Source organism: Thunnus thynnus, chromosome 12 (genome assembly GCF_963924715.1).
Source record: "Thunnus thynnus chromosome 12, fThuThy2.1, whole genome shotgun sequence".
Taxonomy (NCBI): Eukaryota; Metazoa; Chordata; class Actinopteri; order Scombriformes; family Scombridae; genus Thunnus; species Thunnus thynnus.
Window position 1 is genome coordinate 17,375,900 of NC_089528.1, and position 23,239 is coordinate 17,399,138.

Below are 23,239 nucleotides of genomic sequence, written 5' to 3' on the forward strand. Positions count from 1 at the left end.
CATATCTGTGCTTTAAATATGAAGCTACAGCCAGGACACAGTTAGCTTAGTTTAGCATGAAAGTCCAGATGAAATAGTACTCGAGAGTATCTAACTTCTGTATCATGACATACTTACGAATGAAACAGGACAGATAGGCGGGACATGACGTTGGGAGGAATTTGATTGGAACATTGAATAGTGGGCATGTCACAATGAATTTTAGCTCTGTTGCGCTAAAAGTTGAAGATTGATTGATGGGTGGGTGTCATGATATTATTGGTTTAAGCCTACATATGCAAGCACACGCCATATTTTGTTTTACAGAAAGAAAATATGATTGGATTTTCATATAAGAACACAAAGAATTTGTATTTAAAATTTAAAATTTTGCATTTTTTGGCATATATTGTTAAATTGATGTACAATATGAGCGAGGATGTGATCTAAAAGGGTTAAAAAGGCATTTTTCATTTCATCTCGACTTTAAGATTGGAAACAGTCTTCCTGTGGTGACAAGTCATTCTGCCAGGACAAAACATAGTCCAGCAGATAACCCCCCCAGAACTGGCAAACTTTCTACACTCTGGTTTTTTGTTAAACAAACAGGGTATAACTTTGTAATTTGTGAGATTTAGAGGTGCTGGTGGGCAGATTTTTTTTTTTTTTTTTTACATTTAGCCAGAGCAAGAATAGCTAACCCCCCGTTTCAAGTCCCTTTCAGTCCCTATTGGATAACTTAAATAGGTGTGAGAGGGAGAAAAAGAAAAAAGAGAGATGATTGTTTGTTCTTATTTTTTAGTTCTTAAAAAGTTTATTTCTTTAAGTAAGGCCAGCCAACAGTGAAAATATTTGAATGTCCATTTAAAATTTGATTAAAAAAAAAAAAAAATCAATGAAATGTCATGATAAAATCAACGACTCAGCTAATCCACAGTTGATCAATAAATAGTGGTTTATTTTAACAACAGGTATGGCTTATATACAAGTGCATTATGTATGTTAAAACACATGAAACCAAACAATCGGAAATTATAAATGGTACAATCCATGGTTTTTACATTCATTCAAATCTCCCTTCAAGAGATTCTGAGTCGCATGGTTGAGAGAAGCAAAACCTGAAATGTGTACACTGGGGACTTCATGTCTCTGAGACTTTTTAGTTCAAAACATTTCACTAGTCCATGTTATGATCTATGATCCTTCATATCATTGACGCTGCGTGTTTCCTCACACTTATTTACAAAAGGCATAACTAGTGTAATGACAGCCTGATGTACTCTGTTTCATCAATCTTTTATTCTTTTTTTTCTTTTTTTTTTGCTTTTTCATCAATAGCTGTCTGCTAGTCTACACTTTCGCTGGTGCTAATGTTGCTTTGGATTGTTTTTATTGATTTCTACCTTAATTCTGCTCCAAACCGAGTTAAACCAATTGCTTATTAAGAAGGATGCAATAGCTCCCATCTGCACCATGAAATAGCTGCATGGAAGTTGTGAAAGTGGAAGCAACAGATCTCAGAGAAGACATCGGTTGTATTGTGCTGTGTCATTGTCTTTACACTGGTGATGCATGGGGGCTTGGCGATACACAGTTTAAATTTCTGCAGCAATATACACACTGAGACAGAGACACCGACACTCACAGGCAAGGAGGAATCAGAGTAATGTGAAGCTACTGACCACTGCAGTCAAGCCACTCTCTACTGCAGATGCCATGAATTCCTTATTAAATCCAGTGTCAACCCTGTTCCACAAAGTAGATCATATATGGGTCTATTGCAAGAGTTACTAGTTATTCCTGTATTGTATCTAAATTTCAACTCCATTTTCCCTTTTTTTTTTTTTTTTTTTTTTTTTTGCTTTTACTGTCAAGACAGCCAAGCTCCACCAAATCTGACATCACATGATTACAGGGCATTGTGCTTTGAGGCGCAGCAGCATGGCATAGATATGTTAACACATCAAATGCTCATATGAATATTTCAATGAATGGAAGTTTGCTGACTTGATAACCTATTAAAAGATCACCCTGAATCAATCTAAAATAGAGCTTTCATACTTTGATTCAAGCTGCATTTGAGGATGTCATTCACAGGAAAACAACCACAAAGAAGGTTTGCTCAATCATTCAGATACCTAAAGATATGTAAGCCTTTGTCAGTGCACATTTGACTTGGATTAAAAGAAAGGTGAAGTTTGGTGAGTAAAGTACTTGTAAGGTTCATTACAAGTGTATCACAAGGTTGTGAGAATGACAAAGTCTTCTGTCATGTCTGGAGTTGTCTTCTGACTCCTGAATGACACGTTAATAGGTCACCAATACTCCCTGGATGAATTACTTGTAATATGATATATACTGTGAGAAGGTTTTTTGTTTTGTTTTTTTTTTATCACATTTGAAATGACAAGACATCATTCAGTTGGCTCTAAGGTTTTACAGTACAGTGTAATTACTATTGTTATTTAGCATGATTTTTATGAGGATTTTTGTAAACAGTGGTATATCTGCAGTTATACATCTTTCTAAGACAAATATTACAACCTCCAACGCTTGAAGTACTACAACTGTCAAGTTACACACGGATCGTAGTCAAGTATAATGCTGTCCACAGATGGACATGGGCTTTGGAAGAAAAAGTACCACCTCAGAGTCTGTCAATTTAAGAATGTGAATATGTCAAGATCTGTAAGTAAGAATTTGACCTGTATTTTCACAAAAATGTGAAGTATTGCATTTTTCTTTAAGGTAAACTTAGTTGTGTGCGTGTGACTGTATGAACAAAATGACATACAAAAACTAGTGTTAATGCCAGATAGTGATTTGGAGAAAAACACACTGAAGGTTAGCAATGCTGTGACTGTTGGCAATCACATCAAACATTTTGTCATCCACGGGTTCATTTCAAAAAATATCATTTGCGTCTTTTTATAAGGTTGCTCATTTGTTTTGCTGACACGTTCACAATTATTTTTCATGCTTTGTCCCCACTGCAAAGAATAAGGTGCCACCACACTGAGGTGTCACGAATACTGCAAGAATGAAGTATAGCTTTGTACAGTAAGGGCATGCCATGGGAGATTATTCAAAATAATACTTTGAATTTAAAAAAAAAAAAACAAAACAAAACAAAAAAAAAACTGAATCAAGCTCAACAACTAATTATGCATTTACTTACAATATCACATTTACAAATAAAAGCATTTGCATACCAGAAATTTCATTGACTCAAACATTTGAAAAAATAAAACAGTTTTTCAGACCGACAAAATATGGGTCACTCTTTTCTCTGATGTTCATACAATGAACCACATATTGATGAAAGCAATTTGGTAATCTCATCTCTCAATTCGAATTGATCAAATGTTGATACAGCCATCAGGCTTTTATTACTTTGAGAAATAATTTAAGTCATATTTAGTATTTCTGAACTTTGAAATTGGATTCATCTGATTCACTTATGCACATACAGTCTATGGCAGGGGAATGCGCTCGACAGTATTTCCCCCAACAGGCAAATACTGTAATTATACTGATTTTTGGCACTATTTCGACATTTAATTTTGGTCAGAGTAGTTTTTGGCGCTGTATTTAGAAAATCCCTCCAATTATGATTGTTAACCTCTGTAATGGCAAAAAATACTATGTAACATTCAGATGTTTTTTGTCCATAAAGGTAAGGCGATATTTCTATACAAATATGTTAGATGGACATTTCATTTGAGCAGAAGTACCAGTGATTTGATTTTTTTTTTTGTTTGTTTTTTTAGCATCATTGCATTTCTCACCAGCCCTGGTGACACATCTCAGTGATTGTGGGTAAGTTTTAAGTCTCTTTAAAATGACAGACAGTGATTTCCCATTCATTTACATCAAAGTAGTTTATAGGCTGGTGATTTCCAGTGACATTCAAAAAAAGAGCAGAAGATATTGTCACATTGTCACAAACCAGCCTCTGGCACTCTCTCACTTGTGTGGTGTCATTTATTGGCTAAATGTAGGAAGGGGGGGCATTAAGAAACATACAGCAGCTCTGTAAGATATGTCTACTCAACTCCAGGTGGGGACAGTCTTCATTAAGTGCCTGAAGTCTGAGCAGGACAGTTTGTGTGTCCCCCCCCTCCTCTCCCCTCTGATTATTCATGTGGCGTGGGCTGTTTCCTGTTGCAACCGGAAAGCTTCCTCCTGCCTGCAACACTGGATCACGATGACGCCACTCCGTTGATGGTGTTGTTTTCTGTGCTGGCACTGTCCCTGATGGAAAGGACACCAGAGTCTATGGGGGAGGAGACGGTGCAGTCCATTACAGAGGGGGGAACTGCTTCTGTAGGGCCTGAATCCGTCACGGAAGTCGGTATTGAATCTACAACAATGGAAGCAGGTGAATCCTGTGTGGGCTGAACAATGTCTGTGACAGTCAGAGCGGTAGACTCTGGAGTGGGGGCGTGCACAATGTCTGTGACGGGGAGAATGGAAGGAGACGACGCAGTGGTGTTGACAGTATCTATGACAGGAGGAATGGAGGAGTCCGCTGAGGGCGTATGGCCTGAGTCAATGGTTGGGGGAGGAGTGGGTGAAGGGGAAAAAGTGGCTGGGCTAGGAGAGGTAGGGGAAGGAGGAGAAAGGTCATTAACACAGGGAGAGGTAGAGTCTAATTGTGGTGGTTGGGAGTCTATTACAGCCGGTATGGGTGAGTCTCTAGTGGAAGGAGTAGATGTAGATTCGTCTACTATTTCTAACTGGATGGGAATGTCAGAGTTTGCACTAATGGAAGGTGGAGGGTCAGTGGAAATGTTGCAGTCTGTCATAGGAACAGGAGAGGGAGCAGGTGATGGAGGGAGACTGTCATGCAAAGATGGAGACAGGGAGTCTGCTAAAGGGACATGAGTGGCCTCTAGCAAAGGTGGGTCGAATTCTGGGGTGATGCTGTCGATGTCATTGCCCAGCAGGTTCGGGGATTCTAATGTGGAGCTAGGCAGTGGCTCGATGATGGGTGTGGTGCAGATCAATAAGGAGGCAGGCACAGTTTGAGGGACAGAGTCCAGTGAAGATGGGAGAGGAGTAGCTGATTCGTTTGCAGGAGACGGACCAGAGTCATTCATCTCAGGAACAATAGGATCCGTCAATGGCTCAACAGAATCCAGGACTATTGCGGGAGGTTCTTCAGCACTGCCTAAAAGTGGGTCTGTGACACATGAGGCTTTGTGTAAAGGAGTGGAAGATAGCAGGTGCTCTTTACTGGCAAGCATGATGCCGTCTTTACCCAGGGCTGCGATGGGGGTCGTGGATAAGGACGAAACTGAGTGACCGTTTGGGTCTTTCGGCTCAGGCTTGACAGGCTGCATCTCCGTGAACGTGGGGGCAGACATATCCCCCACCGATGGAGCGGTCAAATCAACAGCCGAAGAGGCGGTGGAGTCCATGGTGGACACTGCTGTGGCGGCTGCCTCGTGGAGTGGCGTGTCATGCACCCTTGTGTAGTCCCTGCTGCTCTCAGATTGGGCCAGCAAGAGGCGCTGTTCTCCAGGTTTCCTCGGGGGAATAAGGGGTTGACGGGTGTAGGTTTCACCGTCAGCCAGGGTCTCAGGGAGGGGCTGGTAGCGCGTCTCGGGCAGCAGGAGAATGCAGATGATGCAGATGAGAGTGCAGCAGGCAAAGATAATGTGGTGAAGGAAATAGCCCTTCTGATTGTGGAGCTCCATGATGGGTGCAGTCAGCATGCCGAAGCCAGCACTGGCCAGGACCAGGCCAAGACCACCACCCCTATGGTGAGAGGGAAAATGTTATTACCTGGCATGATTTGGGGATTATCCCCTACACCTAAAATCCTCATAAACTACCCAAAGGAAAGATTAAATTCACTACAATAAAATAATGTTTATGTATAGATGTATATGTTGTATTGTAACTGCCAGCTAAATCATTTAGAAAGGGGAAACTCTCATTTTTGTCATGTATGCTTCTGTTGACGTATCACTGCCATTTTATCAGACAGCAGCAGAGAGTGCTGCAGTACCACCAAACATCCCTTCGTTTACATGCAGTCCCATTCCTCTCCTATCATTGCCTGTGTTATCCACCAGAGGGCGCCCTTACAGCACTTTAAGCAGAACAACACCCCTTACATAACCCCAGATAATGAACATCCAGTGCTGTGTCATATATTCTCAGAGGGGGGTGGCTAATTTGTACAAGATGTGGATTACATTTGACACTGAACTGTAAGAGTCTGTTGTTTCCAGCAGTTCAATAATTTCATACTCTCTTTTAACAAGAGGTGGAACAGCTAATCCATCTGTAGGAACATGTAATGTGGTCAAAGCAAACCTTATATCTTAAACCTCTGTACTGACTGAATTATCAGAGTGATCAGGATAATAAAACAGGTAGAAAAAGAAAAGATCAGCATTGTTTACACCATATGCATTTCTTGCAACCTGATGGCTGACATTTATAATTTAAGATACATTCAAACTACAAGAGCGAACACAAACACATCAGAGACTATTCACCCAATGGCAAAGCATGTGTTATGCATTAGAAAAACAGCTGTTTTACTCCTTCGAGGAGTAAATCTTATTTTTCCACATTTCCTCCTACTCCTCCTCCTCCTCCTCGAAGCGCTCTGTTGGTACAGTCCCAGTGTTTCAGTGGGCTTACCTGATCACAGTGGGTGTGATCTCAGCACAGAAAAAGATGCTCAGGTTGCTGACTGCGTGGGAGGAGAACATGCCGATGATGGAAAAGGCGATGGAGAAGTTCTTATTTAGTGTACCTGAGTTTTCTGCAGACAAAACAAGAGACACACACATGTGGCAATTTGCACTCAGTAACCTGTGTAATCAGTAAAAGCTTAACAGTTCTGTACATGTAAATAAGGGTTGGGAGAAAAAAAATGTGCAAAGGGTGCTGTTTTTTTCCAAGAAGCACAGCATATTTTGAATTTTTAGGAAAGTGACATTGGTGTGCTGGGAGAAGAGAATACCTTCTGATAATGATTTCAAAGGGTGTAAATTAAGGATATATGGAAGCAAAAACAGGCCATAATAATTAAAAAATTTTTATCAGCAACTGTTACCTAATTGTGGAATTTAACCACAACTGAATACTTAATATTGCAGAATGTATAAGCATTCAAATATTTTTTAAATCTGTTTGAATATATATGGTTTCATTTCCTATCTTCCATTCTCTACTGTTTAATGTTTCCAGTCACTCATCTGACTCTTTCTGCCTTGAATCATGTGACTGACAGGGCGTAACCTCACAGAGCAGAGGTCTGATCAGTTCCTTCAGGCTCGATTAACTATCCTCGGTAGCCCAGATATTCAAGTTTGACTTTTTTTTATCTCAAATTTTGGTGCCTGAATGTAACCAATCTGATTTACGGCCTGACTTGAATTTTGACATCAGAATTCAATTAACTGAATTTGAGCAACTTACATGGAGATTTTTGAAGCTGAATGTGTGAACTCTTAAGAAACGCTGATATCAAGTTTGTGAGGTTGTAGAATTTAAGAGTGGCTTCTGGAAATTCCAAAGATGGGGAAATGAAACAGATAGATACTAGATATTTCAACAATGCTATAAAATCAGTGATATTTGAATTTCAACATTAAGTATTCAGTAGTGGTTACATTTCACAATTAGATATACAGTTGTTTATAAAAATTCAAATTACTGTGGCCTCTTTTTGTTTCAGTATATCTTTAATTTACCGCATAAAGCCAGAAAAGATGGATTCCAAAGTCGAATATTTCAATTTGAAATTAAGTATTCAATTGCTTGTAAAATTAAAATTATTATGTATCTCCTCAACCACAAGAGATGTTAGGGTTTCTTAAATTAGATCTTTCATGGCATTTCAGAGTGTATCATCACTAATTTCAAACTGCACACTGCGAAAACATTAATATAAAGTGCCAATAAACTCTGGTCAAATTAAACTGTTTTCCGGCACTGTTTATTTTGATGAATCACCAAGGATTAGGCCGGTACACAGAAAGCCCATTCACACCAAAGATGGTTTGTTTGTTTTTATGAATAAGACATGGTGAAGAAAGCATAAAGAGGATCAGAGGGAACTGCTCTATGATCAGTTCCTGCTTCCCACTGGGGGATTAGCGGGGAGAGAATAAAGAGATTGATAAACAGAGGAGAACAGTAGAGGAAGGCTGGTTGGGAGATTCACCGCTCCGTAACAAAGAGGCTCACCCTCTTCCACACAAAGGGGATAAATAAGTGAAATGCTAGCCTTAATTTCATCTAGGACTTCATTATGAGTCTATGCAGGGCTTGTATAGCCCTAGTGAAATACTGCAAGATATGCAGCACATATCTAAAAGCCCATCAAGATAGCGCAGCAACCTAAGTGATGTGGTAGGAGTCGTTCCATTCACACTTGAATGTGGAGCTGATAAAAATATGATCCACCTGACAAAGAGTAATCAATTATTGATTGATTCAAAGTTTATCTACACAACCAAAACACTGCAAGTACAAGACTTGAGAGGAGTACAAATAAGCAGATGATCCTACCTATATTCAGATGGCCACTGTATTTCCCCAGCACTAGAGGAGAATAAAAGAGATAAGATGTGTATCAGTGAGAAACACAAAAAGGTTACATTTTCACATTCAGTCAGACAATAAATTAAATCCAGGGGTCAAACATTAAAAACAAAAACACGCACACACGTCGGGGAAAGCTTGTCAACACACAGTTACAACACAAACAACTTCAAAGGGGAACATGAATCATGAGCATAACCTTGATGTGTTGACTCTGGTTAAACATTAAGTCAGGCTCATTTGTAACTCAATAAACGGACTTGTGTACCGTTTTGATCATCCGGAGCACTTTTTGGTACACATTGACGACAACAGCAGTTTGTAATCATGTTCGACTACTCCATTAAAAACAACTAAAGGTAATGAAGCTCTCACGTAGTACACTCAACACGCTGAGCATTAGCATCGATAGCATGTGTGCTGGAGACAGAATTTAGACTAGAAATGATCGAGATGTCTCAAATGTAAGGACGGTCAGTTTGTGTTACTATTAAATGGGTTTAAACTGACACATTTGGCTGATATTTCCTCTGTATGAAACACTGGATAGGAGGGAGAAAGATGGCTGAAATCAGTATGATGATATAAATACTTTTTTCCAATATTGACATATATTGTAATACAATAAATATATTCACACACAAGTCATATATAAAAGAATCTCATTGATCTTTGATGCGATTAACTGTCCCACTGTTATGCATTACATCAGACAAAACTCTTTTAAAATCCAATTTGCCTAACCATAACTCTATCTGAGTCATTCATTTGGACAGATTTGTTTTAAAAACAAACTTGTACAAGACAATATAATTATATTATCATAATTAGATTAGACTGTATTTCAATATTGGCCAGTCATCTCCTCTATGATGAAGGTTTCTCTCTGACTATGATTCAAAAAAATCCTGTCTGCAAAACCTTTTCCACATATTGTGTATTCAGTTAATTTAAGTTTAAGTTATTTCAATCGTCAATTTACAGATTTATGGATAAAGCTGTCGTACATATATTTATTGTTGTCAACAAATCCCATAAAAAGACCAAAAGCAACAATACATTAGTTTGTCTTTAAATACTTGCCAACTTCTCTATCCTGGCACTCTTCCCCAAGCTCAATCGTTGATACTGAAGATGTAAATCTTTTTAAAGAGGTTAAAAAAAATACATAGTTTCATTTTTGAAATAGGCTAAAGTAGTTTCCTAAAACTGGCACTGCAGTTTTTAGCAAAAGTAGTAAATAGTGTATTTGTTTGGGACTATTTTCAGCCGCAGATTAATACCCATTTCGTACACTAGTGAGTATTTGTGGCACTCAGGTTATTGACTTAAAATAAACTACAATGTCCGTGTTTACTGTGCTGAAGGGACATATCACCAAATGCAACTGTGTGCCACCGTTATGTGTTTTAATAGTTTTGACAATAAGAAAATACAGATTAACACCATTTTTAAGGCCTAATTTTGAGAGAATTATGTGCCCCCAGAGTTTCTTTGACACAGAGTACTGACACAGAATCCAGGATATCCGAAGCCAGTAAACTAGACGTAGGCGTAGACATAACTAGACAAGACCTGCCTCAAGAAAGAGTAGAATTTCACTTGTAAGTGGATGTGTGTTCTTGATGAAGTACTCACAGTTGAGCAGGCCCAGCTGCAACAGTGATGCCAGAGCAGTGATGATCATGAACATGAGAAGGCCACCCCGTCGTCCCATCAGGCCCACCGCCGGGCACAGCGCCAGGCAGGATGCCACAGCGATGCCTGCCATGGTGTAATAGTCTGCATAGAAGTTGTGGAACATGGTGGTTTCCTGGGCTTCGGGGTCCATCATGCTGCGGGCGAAACAGTGGTGGATCCCATAACCTGTTAGCCTGGATAAAGAACATACACAATGCAAAGTGGTGAGGTAGAAGGTAAAATAGAGGTATATCAGGCTACAATAGCTAGATTAGGGGATGCTAGACAGAAGATATTAGAGGAAGGTTGTGGGAACAAAGGGATAAAATGGTATATATAAAGTGAAACGATATACAAGAACAGATATATACACTCATGTCTAAAAGATGAAGAAGTTGGGAGGAGATGGGAGAGGAAGAGGCACAGTTTATTATGTTTTCTCTCATCTTGAAAAAAACTGCACAAATGTAAATACAGACCTATTGACACACAAGCACACACACCCCACAAGCATACACAAAAAAGGCAAGCAAACACTCACACCCTTTCTCCTGCTTGTCTAATGTTTCATAAGGATACAGCTCATGTAAAATTTATGGTGACTCAGGGAGTCAGGGACACCATGCGCTGAAGCAGAGCTAAAGCTGCATCTGCCTAGATAAAGCTGAGGTCTCAGATGGAGAGAAGAGGAGAGATCTCACTGGAGATGAAAAGGCAGAGAGGCACAAATATGGAAAGGTAAACTGTTTGGACAAAAAGCAGAGAGGGCCGCTGATGAATGCTGTATCGAGCCGCCAGGTCAATAATGGCATCTTGACAGCAAAATATGGCATGTCTGACTGGCATGGCCTCGCCCTACACACACACACACATCTACAAGCACTAGCACACATTTGCTTTTTTTTCCCCCTCTTCTCTGGTTCAGATGCTCCCACACATATTAGCACCTCAATCACATAGATGTCCAAATTACTTTCTAAGCAGCAATACGCATATGACAAATACTTACGAGTTGACACACAGCACAACAATATTCTTCCACAGGTTCCTTGTCCCGACCATTTTCACAATGCATGTCTTTTTGGGTTTCTTTTGAAGAGCTCTCTGCAGTTCTGGAAACAAGCAAGCCAAGTTAATATGTGACTTTTGAGGCGGATAACAATATTTGAGAGTAAGAGTTATTTCAAGTTATGTCATAACTTGAAGTGTAGTATTGCAAAGGATAGCCATTTTGAATAGTCTAAAGTTCAGCAGTTTTTAATCACCTTAAGACTCTCATGGTCACTGTTCATAGTGTAAATGCATTAGTGTTGCTTCTTGGTTATTGTACTCTTGTATCTTTACATGGGGGGAAAAGTCTATAAAACATTACACACAAATATCTAAAATAGATAATGAAATAATAAAAATTTGATGACAATATACCAATATTCATTTTTTACACTAAAACTAACACAAAATCACCCATCTTTTGCTAATTATCCTGCAAATTGTCAATTATCTCTCATTATCACAGATCATTGTGACAAAGATGTGTACTGAGGAAGGATATTTACACCTGAACAATAAACCTTACAGTAAAAGTAATTTAATAGTAGATTCTGATAAATCAACTTCACTGGAAATTAAATAATCTCACATTGTAATTCTAAGTAAAATACGACAAAAATATTTCAAACTTTAAAAAATATAGAGAAATATGAGTCAAAACACGTAAAAATCAAGCATATAAAATATTTATGTGCTGTCCTGCAATTTCTGTTTTTCGTATCTGCCTTCATATATACAAATACAAAAATATATTTGATAAGTAAAATACAACAAAAATATTTTAAACTTTTCAGAAAAATAAGAGTGAAAAAACTAAAATAGCCTATGTACTCCAAACATATACATAACACCAATATAATCATGATATACTGACATCAACCTGCTGATATTAAAATCAGGCACCAGTCGATATAATCTTGTCAAATTGACTTTCATAGGAAACTTTGACAGCACTATGTGTTCTCCAAAAAGTCAAACAAGGACACCCCTGATTTATCGCAACCAGATATTGCACATGTATTTTTAATGAGAACATTTCTTCCCACACGACCGATCTCCTGCTGCTTTGTGAGACAGGTATGACAACGCTCTGAGAGGGCAACACCCCTGAGCCACTGGTGTTACACGACCTGGCACACGGAGGATGTTTTGGTATCAGACGGCGGGTTGCCACAGGAACACTGCTTTGCGGTCAACTGTATGTGCATGTTGACTCAGGCATGTGACAGCATTCCACACCCCCGCCTCAAGGTTATCTCTGGCAGTATCACTCAGGCTTTCCAGTGATCCTCTGGCAAGGCTACAAACCTCTGAGTAAGACTATCACAGCCAAGATCTATGCACATCTTTCGGCTCACTTTACAATCAGTATCAATTTCTTATCAGTATTTATACATGGATCTGCTGTGTCTAAATGCTTGGACATGTTTCTCAACTAGTCTGTTATAGCAGCAGTAAATGAGAAAGTAGGAGATATTACTGTAAGGGTTGGTAACAGCCAGTTACTATAAAAACAAGAGAAGATAAGCTCATGTCTGTTACAATGTACTTTTCTAAATGCTGCATCAGCATTTAGTCTCAGAGTTCTAAAGAAGTGCAGTCAATTTCACACTGAGTGGTTCCTCTTTAAGCCTTTTTTCCCAGAAGAAGCACCATTTTTCCAAATGTATTGATAACTACAGTAAGCAATAGCAGGCCAAAAATGGAAGATATATACCAAGGTAAACAGCACTGTTAAAGCTTAATACAAACACAATCTGCTATGACATTTTGACAACACAATCCACTCTGCTCTTTGCCTCCTCTACTAGCAGGTCTTCCGAGTACAGACACTAACAGTTAACCCGGGGTCAAAGTGCCTAACCCGCGTCCATCTGCCGTCTGTACACCATCATGTCAGCTCATATCCACCCACCCGAGCTGTAATGAAATTAATGAAGTCCTAAAGTGTCATAATGCAACGTTCAACACCCACTGCTACCGTTTGAGTGGTCTGTTACTATGGTAACCAGACAGTCAATGGATATAACCTTGTCAATCTGCCTTATTTAGGAAAAGCACAGCTGGGGATACTACAACACATCCTGTGCTTGGAAAAAAAAAAGAAAAATAAGCTCAGAAGATAGCACTGTGGCAAACAAATAATGACACAATGGCTATTTTAGTGAAAAACAAATACAGTAACATATACATCCCATAATCATCATATCAAAATGTAAAATGTAGCCTATTTAGTGCTTATTTCTTTAATTAGTGTCAGTATATTCCTTACCTGTGAGGATGTTATCTGTATCAAGCTCCATGTTCACCCGGTTTTTCTTTGCTATGTGTCCCATGATCCACTTGGAGCGGCAGTACTGCTGAGTGGCCAACAGCCAACGCAGTGACTCAGGGAAGACCCTGTCAAAATAGACGGGGGATGTCCTTGTTAATAAGACATGAAAAATGAGTCAAAATGAAATGAATCCTCCTTTTAAAAAGGCTTATTGAGATCTCATTTAAGCAGGGTTAACAGTATTAAATGCATAAAGAAAACTGTACTGGAATGCCAATGTAGATAATAAATTGCTTTATTACATATATTACTTTCATCATGGTTAACATCCTTAACGGGAAATCAGTCCATTGCATCTTCACACACACAAACCCTCACACACCATTTACAGGTATTCAAATTAGCTTAAACCTGAAGTCTGACGGAACAACAAATAAACATGATTGCAGTTGTTTTCCTATCATTGCTTTTATTTGCTACCTTCCATTATCTGGTATTTAGTTTTGTTGCACACACATTCCTCTGAGTGGTCAGGCATCTGCTTGCAGAGATATGTTAATCTGAAGATAGCTGACTAAAACAATGCCAACATCCCTCAGTTGGGTGGATTTCTGTGAAACAGATGTCTATGCAAGTAAAAGTGCAGGTTTGCAGCACTGGTTTTGTTTTAAATTGTTTCTCTAAATCAGCAAACTTAGATCATCTGCAGTGTTGAACTGTTCAGCCCAATCAGCTGTATTGGTGAATTTGCAGAGTCAGCCATTTTATCGGTGATGAATTCAGTTGGTGCCCATAAATGCTGTCTAGCTTAATCAAGAAAAGTCACCATGGGGTCCATACTTTTCCCCAAATCCTCTTGTGAAGGTCGGCCGATGTATTTTCATATCTCAGTATCATATGCTGTGTGGACGGCACTATAACATGTTTGAAATACCAGAAAGAGGGGGTTGCCAAAATGTGTAAGACAGCTTCACTATCCAATGCCCAGTTATATAAGAGAGAGAAAGATCAGTTTCACAACCTATTTTATGTCCTCTGTGGGATTTTTTTTTTCAGCCAACAAGGCCATGATTGCATCAAAGCAGATGACAAACATGCTCCAGGCACCTCACACATCTTAGCCACCTAACCGCTCAGTGGTGAGGGACATATCTTTGCATGTGAAGTCCCTTTCATCATCAGATGTGAGGACAAGTCAACCTTTAAAAAAGAAGCTTCCACATTTTCCTTCCCTCACACATCCATTCACCATTGTAACAGTAACTACACTGCTGTCTGCCTGACCTCTGCACTGTATCATCCTCCTGCTGTGGAAATCCCCTTCGATCGGTTCCACTCTCTGTGTCCCACACTGATTGAAGTGCACTATATCACCGATATTGATATGTGATCACATTAGTGCTTTAAAGTACTATTTCTGAGGGAAAACCCCCTTTGTTCTTTGGGCACACCATGGAAGCATGCCAAGGTCTTTGACACTCGATAAAATCTATTTTCTTGGATTTTCTTCTGCTGACTTTGTACACATCAGGAGTTTTTTAAAGCCCTCTGTGCCATGGTAAAATAAATGAACACACATATGTTTACTGCTTGAGCTTTAGCAAAAGAAACTGAAGTCACAATAGAGGTCACTAGAAATAAGTTAATGAAAAGACTTTACATTTAATTCTGCTGGGAATTCAGTGCTGGAACATGTACTGTTTCCAATTTTATCATTGATGAACACTGTACATCTCTTGACTTAACAAGGTTTTATTTGGACTATACAAATGCTGGATGTTTACAATCTAAAACATAGAATTCCAATGCAAATGGCATCACAGATTGTAACAGCAGAAGAGTCTCACGTAGAATTCAAACTAAAGAAACACAAACAAAATAACGGAAATATAAGCAGAGTTTGCGCCAAAGTGCGGCAAATGCTTGGGTCTTTTTCCTTACCAGATGTATGACAGCATAAGCAGCAGAGGGCAGATGATGACAGCCTGGAGTACCTGCCAGTCACGACAGAGGTATGCCACACCTGGCATCAGCAGCTGACCTCCCAACACCACAAAACTGGCCACCATGGTCATGGAAAAACGCCACCCTGGCAGGCACAGCTCGATCCCTGGCAGAGAGAAAAAAGAAGAAGGGCAAGAATGTTATTAGATTTTCTGCAAAGGACAAAGACACAAAATGGGCGTGTGCTGTATGACATCAAAGCAAATGATACTTTTTCCAGATTTTCTACCCTCACCAGTTGAATTTATGTAAACAGAACATTAGATCTGATTTTTTCTTGCACTGACAGAAGCATTCACCTCTGATTATGTGAGGCAGACAGACCACAAAATGGATTGCGAGGGTGATGTCATCCTCATGAAGCCAGTTTTACGTTCTGATGCGACACAGACGTTATTCCCAAGCCGTCATACATTATGACTACTACTGTATTTTTACTGTAGTTTTTACAGTAATTTTTACCACAGCGAAACATCTGGGTTTACACTTTTTAAAAACTAAACCAGTGGAGCCAGTGCCACCCCAGTTAAAAAAAAAAAAAATGTGTGTCAATCCTGCTGAAATAATTTGTTGATTGAGATTAAATTCATTCCTTATAATTTTGATAATCAATTAAACTTTTACGTCACTTATGCCAAACATTTACTGGTTCCAGCTTCTAGGAATTTTGAAGATGTCACTTTGGGGCTCAGCACAGAAATGTAAAAGGAATTTTTCACAATTTTTTGACATTTTACCAATTAAAATTAATCCAAAAAAAATAACTGATAGATTAAATCAGTGTCATAAACATGTGTAGTTCACTTTGGAGCTACAGTAAATGTATAATATTGTGACATTAAATAAAAGCGATGAATCATTGTCTACAGTTGTTGTTCAGAGACAGTAGACAGACCAAGACAGTAGCCTGCTGTGAGAGTGAACTAACTAGAAAGAGGTTCCTTGTGCTCATTTCTCCTCTATCAGAATGGCACTGATTCATTCACTCGGTCATTAGCATGCACACCACACTGGCAGCCAGCGACCACAGACAGTCAAGCCCTTTAGTTACTGCAGTGTGAGGACGGGTTCACATCAAACCACAGAAAGTGAACACTACTGTAATGCTGCTATTCTCCTACTGCCCCAATCATTTGTCCGGCTTCATTCATTCCTTTTTGTTACATGTCACTTTTTTTTCCCTAATTAGTCTTTTCTACTGCCCAGGAATGTGAACAGTCTCCAGATGGGCCTTTCAAGGTGACAGGGCCAACATAATACAGTGGGTGTCGGCAGCCCCGCTTCATTCCAGTGGAAAAGACCGGAATTTCAATTAGGACTTGCCCCCTTCTGAGGACATGAATAATGCTCTCTGTTCACAGACACTATCGCAGCTGGAATGACAAAGCCAATGAGTGGAGAACAGGGCGATGGGTGCAAGACCTGCTGAGTTTGAACCAACTAACCTTGAGTTTCCTTCTCTGTGTGCTGCTGGGAGAAAAGTGACGGTTCACTGGTTATGGACTGCATGGGATTTGAAATTCTTTAGTTATGTATAAGGCGTCATGTGCACTGAACAGGTCACTGCATTGTGACCAGAAAGTACATCCTGTGGTGAGCTATGGAAAAGTGCTCATACATGCAAAGATACAGATGTATAATAGTACAAACAATATTATTAATATAACCTTGTGAATATATATAAAATATGCCAAATATTCTGTAGATCACAATGCAGAATGAGGACCAGAGGTTATGAAAAGGAAATTAGGCCTGAGCTCCTTACTCTTGTTGATCCTAATCCTCCACAACCCACTAGATCAGCATTCCCACAATGCCCTGCTGCAGTCTGTGCCCCACTGACATAAATCTACCACTAACTAATCTGATATCACACAAAAAACTCACAAAAGATGCTAACACATGGTCTCTGGGGTGACAAAGCAAGTGGGATATACACATTAATAAAAACAAAAATAGACTTTTAAACACATTTGGCCACAGACTGAACACCATGCGACAATGACGTCATCAACAATAGCCAATTAATAATGACAATAATCCGCAAAGAAGCTTTAGCTGGTTTTGCTGACTTTGGCAAAACAAGAAAATGAATCACAGCCTCTGGTACACGTCACGGCAGCTCACTAGCCTTCTATCCAGTACACAGCTCAGTCAAGGAGGCCCATTGTTTTACAACTGAAACAGATTGGTTGACCGCTATAGGCACAGTGCAGCCACTCCCTGAACCCACATGCTAAGGTCATGACCTTTTGCTGGTCATATGAGGTCCTTATGGCCCTATGCCATGATTTCACTGCCTGATCCCGGCCACTGAGTCAGTCAAGTTTATCTTATACAGCGAGTCTATGGTAATTCTCTGAACACTGAAAGGTATTGGATTTTTGCCCTGTGGGACTATTGGCACAGATGTTTGTTGTGATTAATTTTTATGGCATAATTATGATTTATTTTTAGTTGCATCAGCTGTGGCTGCACAGGCTGGAGCTACAGGCCTTCTTGCAGGAGTCACGGATAAAAGCAGAGTACAGCTGTACTGCAGTTGCCATCCTTCATCTCCTCACACATCTTTTACCTGCACTGCTGTGAATTTCCATGCCTCACGGTAAATACTAGTCTGGCTCTAGACCTCTGAATCACCACCCCAATCCATTTATCAATTTATTGAGGGATTCAAACACGTCTGGCTGCTGTTGTGCTAATTAATGGCTCTAATCCCACCAATCAGAGCTTTGGCAGGATTAAGAATGGGGACGTCATCTTCCTAATTAGCTTGCTAGCTACCTAGCCACATACTGTACATTCATTGTTGGTTTGGCTTTACACGTGAGATTTGTTGAGAATAAGGAAAATCTAGAAAATCACCAGCCATATCCTTTAAAAATAGTGACACAAAAATGGCTACAAAAATGGCAGCAAGCATGGATGGGATACAGCTGTGCAGGTTGTTGCAACTTTTAAATGGGCATATTTCTTCAGCTGTTGTGAAAAAGTTAACTGTTCCTTGCAATCACTACCATAGCTCCAGCGTCAATTGAAAAAGGCGCCCGCAGGACAAATGCTTCACTGGCTACTGATTGGCTGAGGCAAAACCAAACAATATACAGTAACCCCCCCCTGCAAACAGAAATTGGCTAACATGACAGGCTAAATGAATGTTTTTGTAGTGAGCAGTTGGTCTACTGGAAGATGTGGTGCCAGTGGCCAGCTGGCACCAAGCCTGCCAGGTCTTTGAGACTTAGTCATCTTCTATTTGGGTGACATGACCGAGCCCAAGCAGGTGTCACTGAGGAATGCAAGCATACGTATTAGATGTGAGCTGGGTAAGGACCTCTTTGTGACCTTTTTTTATGATTGTAACGAAGTATAGACAGGTGACTAAATAAAGGAGAGCCCAAAATAAAAGGTCTTTGTAAGGTGTTAGGCCACCACAAGCTACCAGAACAGCTATGTTCTTTGGCATATTGTAGATTCTACAAGGAACTTTACTAGAAGTTAATACACAAATCTTCCAAAAGATATCCCCTCATTTTGTGTTTCAATGATGGCAGTAGGGAGTACTGACTCTCCACAATCCACAATCTCCTATAGGTGTACAGTTGGGTTAAGGTGGTGGTGATTCTTAGACCATTCAGTGACTGCTTGTCCCCTGTATGGAAGCATCTGCATTTATTGTTTTCCCACTCATTTACTCTGTTTTTTCTTTAATTTGTAGGAGAGCCAAGATGAGTGAACTGCAAACCTTCTAAGCCGTGGTCACAGATGTAAATTCTTTGTGAGACTAAACTCAATTTTAGCAAGTATAAAGCTGCTCATTAGTTTTTGGAGTGCTTCCTCTGAGTAAAAGGCCAGTGCAGCATTGTCAGCAAACAGCATTTCCTGACTAGGACCCAGTGAACCTTGGCCTTGGGCTTAAGTTACAACAGATCGAAGAGGTTTTTGTGTGAAGGCAAATTGCATCCTCAGTGGAGGCCATATAAAAAGCAGCAAGGAGGAGAAGATACCAAACTGTGTGGGGGCGAGTGCACAGCCCTGTTAAACCCAGAGTCAATCAGGAAAGTCTCTGAGAATAGGACACACCACTCTTAAGGTGTCCTTCACATGTTAATAGAACATAATCATCCAAGAGGCTACATGGCAGATAGCCAATGCCCTGATGGAGTATGATTAGACTTCTTCTGCTGACAAAGTGAAGAACTTTGTCAGGTCAATTACAGGCAAAAATAGAGTGGTCTTCTTTTCTCGTGGCATTTGTTTTGAAGTTGTTGCAGTGAGCAGATCCTGCTGATGGTAGATCATTGAGATTCTGGGTACATATATGCAAGAACAAAGTGCAAGTGGTTATTTGAAATGACTGTGGCAAATAAAGAACTCTCCGAAGGGATATTCCATAGTATTTTTCACTCTTCTTTGATTATATAGGCTATAGGGTGACTGTGTCAGCACACAAATATCCTGAGGTACCCTCCCTTCCTCTAAGCACTGAAAAGGGGCTATTGACTATGAATAAGGTCATACTCATTGATTAGTCCCTTATCTGGAACTGCAAAGAATGCCAACCAGCCCAACTAGCCACAGGCACTTTCCTTTGATCTGTGTGCTGATATTCTCAGCAATCAAATCGTAAGTAAAAGAATACCAGGAGAATATTTTCTTTTGGTAATGTTTGCATGTGAGTGTATTTGTATGTTCTAACCCCCACCCCTTCCTCCCACACACAGAAAGATCAGCACAAAACTAAGCCATCAGCTCTCCAGGAGACACCAAATGGGAATACTGACTGATGAATAGCTTGTACTATGACACAAATACAACACTGAGAGCCAGACTGTCCAAACACAATAGATTCATTAGCCAGAACAAAGAATAATTGAAACAGCTTTTATTTCTTTTTCCACTTATCAAAAGAAAGTGCAAAGGTTGTCCATGCTGATTTGGCCAATCACTGGACTTCACTCAGGAATTGGTGGCGTGAGATAGCTTGAGGTTATGTCATGCACTGTCTTTCTGAAGAAATAAGGGTTAACCATGATTCCAGCTGTGGGTCAATTACAACACAACCAATAGGTCAGCCAGAGGGAAGCAGATTTACAGTAAAGACATAAAAAAATAAAAAACAGATGTGGCATGGAGCCTTAGTCTAAGCTGTGTTAAGGGAGGAAGTCTGCTGAGCAACAAAAAATGCAAACTCGGCACAAAAGGGAACTTTAACCCTTCACAGAGGGAAATAAACCTGCACCTGCACCTTAACCCATTTATCAGGAGACAGCTAGAGCAGATTGTGGGGAAGGATGAGAACAGGTCAACCTGTGTATCATGGAAAATACCTTCCTTGGGCTGAAAAACATTTGTGCCCTGTACAGTCAACAGTCTGCATCCCACCCTGCCTCTGTATATTTCATCATCCTTTTCAGACAATTTTTAAAAGGTCCTTCTATTGGCAGTACAATATCTCTGCAGTGGTGTGAGGCGGACCTGGCTGCTATCCTCAGGGAGGCATCGCCATATGGCGGGAAGTTAAAAGCTTCTCTTTTCAGAGTCCAGATCTGGACAATGTCTGGCATGCACTCCTCAGATCAGGCTAGATTGAGGAATATCCATTAAGGACATACACACAAACAGTAAGATCAAGACAGGTAAAGAAGGGAGGTAAGCAAACCAAAGATGCTGTCTGTCAGACTGTATCAACTAACAGGAATCTGACATTCAATTGACACAAAAGGAAGCCATATACACAGATAAATACACACAGAACCTCTGTCCTTCTGTGGTTCCTCTTGCGTCTCATTTGTGTGCAGAGAGATTAATGCCTGTGGTAAGAGGAGGGCACTGCTGAGAGAAAGCACTTCATTACAGACAACACAGAACAGTGAACAGAGGACAAGACTGGCCTGGCCTCACAAACCTGATAAAACACTATAGCACTGCAGCAGGGAGCATACATCACAGATCATCCATTTACTCCAGGATTAAAAAAGGAAGGAAACACAGACAGCCAGGGAACACACATGCCCATGTACTAAAAAAAAAAGTCTCAATGTATTTTGGGCATTTCTGTCCTATATATCGTCCACTCATGACCACGACCTGTCTCTAAGCACAAGACAATCCATACAAGTATATGGTGCTCATTCAATCTACATTTATCCTTGCAACTACACCACTGACCACCTTTATTTCTATTTATGTGAATTTTAAATGTTTCTCTCAATATGCGTCAACCACAGGCTGTGCCCGAGGGGTTGAAAGCTCAGGAACAGTCTGGGTCAAGTTTGCTCGGAATTGTTCCAGAGCATGAGTGGAGCCAAACCACAAAACTGAAATGCATATTATTGTTGCGATAAATCCTCGAAACCTTGACTGAGCTGACGTAATAACTAACACACTAACACTAAGGTCAGTCAAATTATAATTTCAACACACTTCAGTGCAATCTTAAAAACTAACCATTATGATTGACTGCATGCATTATAAAAGTACAACAGAGAATAGGTCACATATTTTGAAAAACTCACTTTTTCAGTGCTTGTGCAATTACATTTGGGTCTCTGATGTGCCAACTAACACGCAACATGTGAAAGTAGACAACCCTGTTGTATACTTGATGCTTGAACTTGTTCGGGAGTCTCTTCTTGCTCAGGGTCTGACTCAAACACATATTGTTGCACCACTATGTTTTCTTTGGTAGCCATGTTTCTCCCAGAGTTCACATTCAATAGTTGCCATGGTGGTGTGTATCCGTACTCATTTCGGCACACCCCATGTAAGAGGGGGGTGAGGTGAGCAGCAGCTCATTATTATTTAAAGGAGAAGGCACTCAAACCGGCCGTTCTGAACAGGGCTGTTTAGACAGGCTGAAAAGGCTGCTGTAGTGCTTGATCCTTGTACCCAAAGCATGTCAGAGACATTTTATTAAGACCCCAGGGAACTAAAATAAAGACAGTGTTTCCCCTATAATAGTACAGGCCTGGCAAGCCGCCAGGCCAACAAGAACCCCCGCCAGGCCAAGAAAATATTTTTTAATGCCAAAAATAATGCCAAATATCAAATCAATAGCATTTGGGAGCCTCTGTGCAGCATTGTTCCGAAACGTGAGTTAACCTCTGTGTCGTTGCCTAGGAAACCCTTGGTAGTCTAGCTCCTTTTAAGGAATACGGAAGTGTGTAAAATGTGGCATAGCAGGTGAGTGAGTGGTTGAGTAAGAGAGCGAGCAGCAGAAAAGTGACAGTGGATGGGAGCGGAGCAGAGGCAAAGGTTAGCAGTAAAGTGTCAATCTGGCAGTAAATGTACAATACAGACTACAGTGTTTCAGTTAATAAATGCTGCAGCTTCTCAAGACCAAGAAAAGTCACGTCTGTTGTTTCCCAAACTGCTGGAAAAGTGAAGGGGGTTAGCAGCAATGGGTTAGCCTAACCTGCAGACACTAAACACAGAAATAGAGAACAGAGAATTGTGTGGCTGCTGAGTCTCCCGCAACCTTTCACTCAGTTGGTTATACACAAACAAAAACTCAATAAATATTAAAGTTAAAAAAAAAGATGCCAAGGAACTGTGTTAACTTACGGAAAAGGGGTAATATGTCACCTTTAATGGCATCATATCATCAACCTCTCTTCCCTGTGTTTCTAGTGAAATGTATGCATGTGTGTACTTGATCTTTTCCCATTCTAGTCCAGCACA

General features: G+C 40.1%; 1 protein-coding gene across 1 annotated transcript in view; it reads right to left on the minus strand.

Moving 5' to 3' along the window:
* Positions 1–857: 857 nt before the first annotated feature.
* LOC137194249 (solute carrier family 22 member 23-like) overlaps positions 858–23,239 on the minus strand; it is a 38,490-nt gene continuing 16,108 nt past the window's right edge. Inside the window, exons 4-10 of the mRNA XM_067605968.1 lie at positions 15,497–15,665; positions 13,553–13,680; positions 11,240–11,342; positions 10,189–10,424; positions 8,518–8,550; positions 6,640–6,763; positions 858–5,742 (exon numbers count right to left, since the gene is read on the minus strand). Coding sequence (XP_067462069.1) covers positions 4,182–5,742; positions 6,640–6,763; positions 8,518–8,550; positions 10,189–10,424; positions 11,240–11,342; positions 13,553–13,680; positions 15,497–15,665 — 2,354 coding nt within the window. The 3' untranslated portion in view covers positions 858–4,181. The remainder of the gene's footprint in view (positions 5,743–6,639; positions 6,764–8,517; positions 8,551–10,188; positions 10,425–11,239; positions 11,343–13,552; positions 13,681–15,496; positions 15,666–23,239) is intronic.